This window comes from Lotus japonicus, chromosome 2 (assembly GCF_012489685.1).
Source record: "Lotus japonicus ecotype B-129 chromosome 2, LjGifu_v1.2".
NCBI lineage: Eukaryota > Viridiplantae > Streptophyta > Magnoliopsida > Fabales > Fabaceae > Lotus > Lotus japonicus.
This window is the reverse complement of record NC_080042.1, coordinates 76,635,173-76,642,203: the sequence shown is the minus strand read 5'-3', so window position 1 is coordinate 76,642,203 and position 7,031 is coordinate 76,635,173. Positions and strand designations below refer to the sequence as shown.

The 7,031-nt window shown below is 34.3% G+C and overlaps 1 protein-coding gene across 1 annotated transcript; it reads left to right on the top strand.

The window, feature by feature from the left end:
- The first annotated feature begins 444 nt into the window (after nucleotides 1-444).
- Nucleotides 445-3,486, top strand: LOC130739714 (probable methyltransferase TCM_000336). The gene is made up of 4 exons (XM_057592096.1): nucleotides 445-615; nucleotides 716-1,123; nucleotides 1,760-2,032; nucleotides 2,966-3,486. Exons 1-4 carry the CDS (start codon nucleotides 541-543, stop codon nucleotides 3,278-3,280), a joined length of 1,071 nt encoding a protein of 356 aa, XP_057448079.1. The 5' UTR covers nucleotides 445-540; the 3' UTR covers nucleotides 3,281-3,486.
- The last annotated feature ends 3,545 nt before the right edge of the window (nucleotides 3,487-7,031 follow it).

Sequence of the window (7,031 nt, the reverse complement as noted above, 5' to 3'; positions counted from 1 at the left end):
TGTTCTTATTTTGGATTTAGATTCATTGCAGTTAAAGTAATCATAAATTTGGTGTGGAGATAATTTGAGCCAGTGGGTTAAAATTAATGACTCGCTCAAAATTTGAGTGCGTTAATCTGATTTTGATTGAATTTCTCTAATTTCTTAACAATATGAATTTATGATTTTTCTGACGACAAGAAATCCAAATTAATTATAACATAGACAACAGGTGTACGTGTTTGATTTGAACTTTAAAAAGATTACAGAAATTTATTTCACTAAGAAACATCTTTGTTAGCTACATTGTGTTGACTTGTTACTTAATCAGCATCATCATTAAAACAATCACTTGTGACAAGTGAGTTGTGACATTCTATAACTAGATTAATTCTGAACCCCATGATTAGTAATGTGCTATAATTTTTTGGAAGACCAAAGCCCAAAGGTAAAGCATAAAAAGAAGTGTAAATGGCCACATCATTGAAATCTCCCTTTAAAAAGATGACACAACTTCACTAACAAGCTAGAAGGTTCTTGTTCAAACTTCTAACCAAGGAAATGGATGTAGAGAATGTCTTCCACATGACTGGAGGAGTTGGCAAAACTAGCTATGCAAAGAATTCCTCATTACAGGTTCAATTCTTTCTCTCAACCATAGTTTCCTTGTTTTGGTTTAAAATTGAAATTTTACTTCCTTCTAATCATGTTTATCTCTTTATTCTGATTTTGACAGAAGAAGGAATCTGATAAGGTGAAACACATAATCATACAAACAGTTGAGGAGCTTTACCTTGCAACCACTCCCAAGAGCATAGGCATTGCTGATTTGGGTTGCTCCTCTGGACCCAATACTCTTTCAATCATCAAAGACATCTTTCAAACCATCCAAAACACAAGTCAAAATATCATGCATCACTCTGAAGAGCTTCGTGTATACCTCAATGATCTTCCAACCAATGACTTTAATTCAATTTTCAAGGCCTTGCCTGAGTTTCAGAGGTTGCTTAGGCAGGACAGGAAAGATAATGGGGTTCCTTCCATTTTCATGGGAGGTTACCCTGGTTCATTTTATGGAAGACTATTCCCAAACAATTACTTGCACTTTGTCCACTCCTCCTACAGTTTACACTGGCTTTCAAAGGTAATGTTACTACATTTCTTGTTTTTTCACACAAATGTCACTTGCACACTCCATTTTCTTCTGCACTATCCCTGCTTCTAGACTCCGTTTGGAAGAACTTATTTGAGCTTATCTCATAGTATAAGTGTTTATGTTAGTGTTTGAGATAGTAACCTGTTTAGAAGAGCTTATGTGAACTTATCTTATAGCATAAACTCTATGCAAATGTTTGAGAGAGCTTATGTAAATAGCTTCATGACTATCTATAAGAAGTTCTCAACATATTTTAATAAGATATTCACATTAGTTTATAAATAAGAGCTTAAGCTTACATGTAGCATATTTTCAGCTTATTTCATAAGTTTCTCAAATAAGCTTATGAATAAGCGCTTATGTGATAAGGCTTAATTAAGTTGTTTCCCCAAACACGCACAAGTGTGAATAGTTTATTACCTATCTATACATTGTTTTGAATTTATTTTCATAAGTTGTTCAAATTAGACTGAATAAGAGCTTAACATGTAACTTAATTTCAGCTTATTTCAATAATCTTCTCAAATTAGATTATGTATAAGCACTTATAGTCATAAACGCTTAATTAAGTTGTTTAACCAAATGCACCCTTAACTGTAGATATTGGTGGTTTATTTCATGCAGGTTCCTCCAGCACTTTATGATGAGGAGAAAAGGCCTTTGAACAAGGGATGTGTTTACATTTGTGAATCAAGCCCTGAAGTGGTACCCCAAGCATACTATGAGCAATTTCAGGAAGATTTTTCCTTGTTCCTCCGGTCGAGGTCAGAGGAATTAGTTGTGGGTGGAAGGATGGTGCTGATTTTTCTTGGAAGAAGAGGGCCAGAACATGTTGACAGAGGCAACTCTTTCTTCTGGGAGATTCTCACCCGGTCATTTGCTATTTTAGTCTCACAGGTACATTGCTAGAGGACATGTTATTGTTGTTACTTCTGTTTTTGTTATAAATAATAACAAGTTGGAATTCAGCACTGAAAGGTAAATTGAAGTTCAAAATAAGTATCCATTATAGAAACAACTACAGAATCTATAGGTGAAGAATAATCTGTTATGTGGATGTTTTATCATGTTACCATAGTGTTTAAGTGGCTTTTTGCATGACCTTTATTAATTGGTTGCTGTTTTTCATAATAATTGATAGTCTATCTTAAAAGATTTGGGTTGACATGAAACACTATCAACAAAATGATTGTGCTTGGATTTTAATTGGTGATCTTTGATGATTCATAGCATGTTTGTTTAACTGTGTGAATCCTGTTTAGATTCCTTTGGTAGGCAAATCCCACTTTTTGATGCACAAAAAACATCAGAGCAACATCATTTGAGTTTCTTTAGGTTCTGTTAATAGTAAAGTATAAACAAACACATCCTAAATTGTCACTTGCTAGTTGCTAGGATTGCTGTTACAAGCTCTCATGTCTCAAATAAGAAACTATACATCTTCCATCTCCTAAACTTAATTTCATGTAAGAAAAAGTAAAATAGGACTACATTTAGATATATGCAACCACTAACGCACATTAACAAATACTTCAAGAAATAAAGTGAACATTACTTTATTTATAAATTGAGATGAAAGTTTCTTCGCATTACACTCAACATATATCCACACACCATAAACAATAGATCATAGAGCAAGTAAAGGCACTAGTCAATCGTGTATGAATCTTTCTACAACTGATTGTAAAGTCATTATCAATTATGTGGAATAACTTCTTTGAGTAGTTTCCAGATTACAAACATTCTTGATTCTGAGGATATAAAAGCAGATCCAAACATGTTATATTGTTTTGTTTTCGTAACTTATAATCTTCTTTTTCTATTATGTAGGGAGAAATAGAGCAGGAGAAGCTTGATTCCTACGATGTGCATTTCTATGCACCATCAAGGGAAGAAATAGAAGAAGAGGTGAGGAAAGAAAGGTCACTGAAGCAGGAGAGACTAGAGATGTTTGAGATGGACAAGAGTGAGCAAGGGACAGAGGTTGCAAAGGCTGTGAGGGCCATCCAAGAATCAATGATCTCCAACCACTTTGGAGAAAGGATCTTAGACAGTTTGTTTGAGAACTATGCTAGACTGGTGGATGAAGAAATGGCTAAGGATATAAAACCCGTTACTTTTGTGCTAGTTCTTAGTAAAATTTGAATGTATAGATTAATATATGTATCACCACAAATTCCCAGAGGCTATTTTAGTTCGCAGTAAGTGTTTAAATTCCAATCACTTAATTGGTTAAGAATCTGAAAACTGTAACATGCTGTATGAACATCAAATTAGTCAAATGGAATGGCATTTCCTTGAAATATTTGAAGCATATACCATTTCTTGAATACAAGTTTTTCTGTTTTTCATTAGGCTTTCGAGTCATTTGACATAAGAGCACATTATCGCCACTAGGGGTGAACATGGGCCGGGTAAATCCAATGAACCCGCTCAACCCAATCCGATCCAATAGAAAAAATGCGGATTGGATCGGGCAATCGGGTAAGTCGGATGGATTTTACTACAACCCAACAAAGTTCGGATCGGATTTCGGATTCAGTTCAAATCCATCCAACCCAACCCAGAATCCATACATATAATAATAATTTTTATAATTTTACTCATACTTAGAGTGCTAGTATCCAGTGATGACTTTTTAAAACTTTGAGACTTAAGTATTTGTAGTTATTTGTCATATTTGAACTTAGAGTATTTGTTCGTAGTTATTTGTTACATGTTTATATATAGTTATTTGGCATGTTGGAGACATCTAAGTTCTAAGTGTCATGACATGACATTTAGTGTTGTTTTTCACTTTTTAGATACTATTTATATTAGATTGTTTCATGTCATTTGGTAATGAAGTTTTATGTTTTCATGATATTTGGCTATATGTCATTTATGTGGTATTATTTCTATAACTTTTTGTGTCTTTTTCATGCTATTTAGTATCTATCTATCTATCTATCTATCTATCTATCTATCTATCTATCTATCTATCTATCTATCTATCTATCTATCTATCTATCTATCTATCTATCTATAAACTATATAAAGGGAGAGTTTTTGCAGCCTTGAGGGCAAATCAGTCATTCAATACAGTAATACACATGAGTGAATATCTTTCCATGGACATATATGTAAATTTGAGAATAAATCAATCTTAACCATTGATTATTTTCTAGATATGCAATCACAACCGTCTGTTTCTTTCCCATCTCCACTCTTACGTTTCAGTCGTTTCAACTTTCAAGCAACACTTCCTCTCCTCTTGCGCTTCCGCCGTTTTAAGCTACACTTTCTTGAACTCCCAAACCTCACTCTTTTCCCTCACCACGCACCCATTTTTGCTTTCACCCATCAATATTCTCCGCCATGACGGCTGAGCAGCCGCCTGAGCCGCTGATATGGTTTGCCACGGTGTTGTCAGCCCGCTCAATTTTGCATCCTGAGGAGTAGTCATGCTTCAGAACACGTCTTCTCCGTTCTCCGCTAGGGTTTATTCGTTTCCATTCTGCTAGGTTTCGAGTCGCTAAATGGGTGAAGGTTGTCGTCCCCCGTGCGTCGTTCTGAATATGGCTTCCTTCACCGGGAAACATTTAGCAAGGCTTATCTTCTAAGCAAAATACGAAAGGTTCTATTTTTTTTGTTTTCTATTTCAATTTCATATTCAAATTCTCTTCTCCCTCAAGGAATTGCTAAGATCAGTATGAATTGTAGCTAGATTTAGGGGCATTCTTTCATTTCATTACGCTCTGTCCAATGCCTCTATCGCATAGTGGACATAATTATTCGTTTAGGCCATGCTTTGATATGTAATTTTTCCATCTTTTCTGCCATTTCAATTTGTTACTGCCATTGATGTGTAAATAAGGTAGCTGCAGTGGTTTTCCATCTTCCTTGCTTTTGAAAGTTCTGTTGAGATATTCCTAAATGTGTCCAACTTTTTAATTTTTTATGAATTCTTACTTTTTCTTTAACGAAACCATTACTCTTACGCCTCTCTCTTTCTGTCTTGAAGTGTGGAAGAACAAGTAAGAATACAGTTCATTGGAATCCATCCATTTGTGACCCTTTGGCTGGGACAAGCACTTGGTGGAAAAGCTTTCGCGAAAGTAAGTGCTTCATGTTGTTTGTGATACCATATGTTGAAAGCCCTTTGTAGTTTCTATTTTCATTCTTTGCTTTTCATACCATATCTAGCAAGTTAGTTCATGATAATATTAATCTGTGGACAACATATAGTGGTAATAATAATGTCAACTTCATTATTATTTTTTTCTAACAATTTCTTTCAGGGAGGATGTTTCAGTGTTGTTAACACTCTTGCTATTTAACCTCTTCCAGCATTGATTGCCATTTTGAACTGTTAGTTTATTTCTCTTCTGTTGTTGTTTGTTTGTTTTTTATTTTATTTTCTCTTTCTCTAGCTGGGTAGTTTTTTTTTTTAATTCCTTCTCTATGTGGCACTTGCATGTTGTTATTTCTACGAAATCAGGTTAAACATAACATCTCTATGACTATTATGTGAACTGGATCATTTTGAATTTTTCGTTTAGCCATTTGCAACCGTAATTTGTTTCTCTTTTGCTGCTATTGTAACATTTTTATTCAAATCATAAGGTTATACTTCTATATTGTGATGTCACAGATACTTCTCTTAAAGCATAGAGGTGAGAAAATATAATTGGGGCCTTTAGACTGCAGGCAGTGTTCTCATTTGATCAATTACTTGGAGGTCAGCAGCACTATCTCTAATTACTGAATTAGTACTAAATACTTTATGTATTATCAATCCGTTTTTACATCAAAGTAAGATGTGCATGGTCTAGGGAATCAATGGAGTGCCAAAAATTAAGAATGGTTATAATCCTGCCACTTGGATGTTGGAGGTTACGTTACATGCACAAGAAGCAGCTCTTGGAGTTAACTTCGATGAAATATACACCAGAATCCCATATCCATGTCATTGGATATCCATAATGGAAAACTTGATTTAGATGTTTGGAAGCAAACACTGCTTTTTAAGCTTTTGTTATTTTCTATGGTATATATCTACTCCTGACATGTTACTTTAATGTTGTATTTGCAGGCAATGGAATTTCTCAAGTCACTTGAGGTATGACAGTCACTTTAATACTCAAACATGTTGTTATCTTGGAAGGTAATTTTACTGCTGCAACTTACGCTGACACACTATAAGAACCAATTGGTCACAAATTCAATGTTTTAATCAGACTCACAAAGATATCTAATAAATAAGTTATATTAAAGGAGATGATTGTTTTCTAAAAAATATAGACATTAGTCACAGTATAACAAACTCAATTTTGATTTGGTTAGTACTAATATCAAACTCATCTTTTTGTTATTTTGATTTCCATTCTATTGTTTTCATGCTAATTCTTTGTTTTGGTTATGTAGCTCGGGATCCAGATGGTGTTCTATTGAAGGTTGAGATTTAATCTCCCTGTCACATTGATTTGATATTATTTAAAAAGGAAGAGCCTTTCAAAAAGGAGGTATTAGATTCATCGATTTTTATTTTGATTTCCATTTTATATTATTGTTTTAATGCTAATTATTTGTTTTGGTTATGAAGCCCAAGACCCAGGTCGCATCCAACAAGAAGAAGCCCCAAACGCGGTGAATGTATGTATTTTAATATGAGATTTCGCTTGGTGAAACTTTTAACTTTTAGTATAATTTTGTGTAGAAGCCTCTTAATAAAAGTGAAGCAGTTGTTGCTTCTAATGTGTTGGATAATAGTTTTGCTTTTGATCCAACCCTCAACAAGATTACAAGAAATGAGGGGGGCCTATATGGAGAATCAGAAAATCCTGCAACTGGGAATCAAGAAATAGACATCATGGAATCTTTTGACCAAGATTTACAACCAACCCAGAGAAGACTA

Excerpts from the sequence above, each read along its gene's own strand:
- LOC130739714 (XM_057592096.1), top strand. The coding sequence starts at position 541 with ATGGATGTAGAGAATGTCTTCCACATGACTGGAGGAGTTGGCAAAACT. Across the intron at positions 616-715 it reads CAAAGAATTCCTCATTACAG|AAGAAGGAATCTGATAAGGT; the intron begins GTTCAATTCTTT and ends TGATTTTGACAG. Across the intron at positions 1,124-1,759 it reads GTTTACACTGGCTTTCAAAG|GTTCCTCCAGCACTTTATGA; the intron begins GTAATGTTACTA and ends TATTTCATGCAG.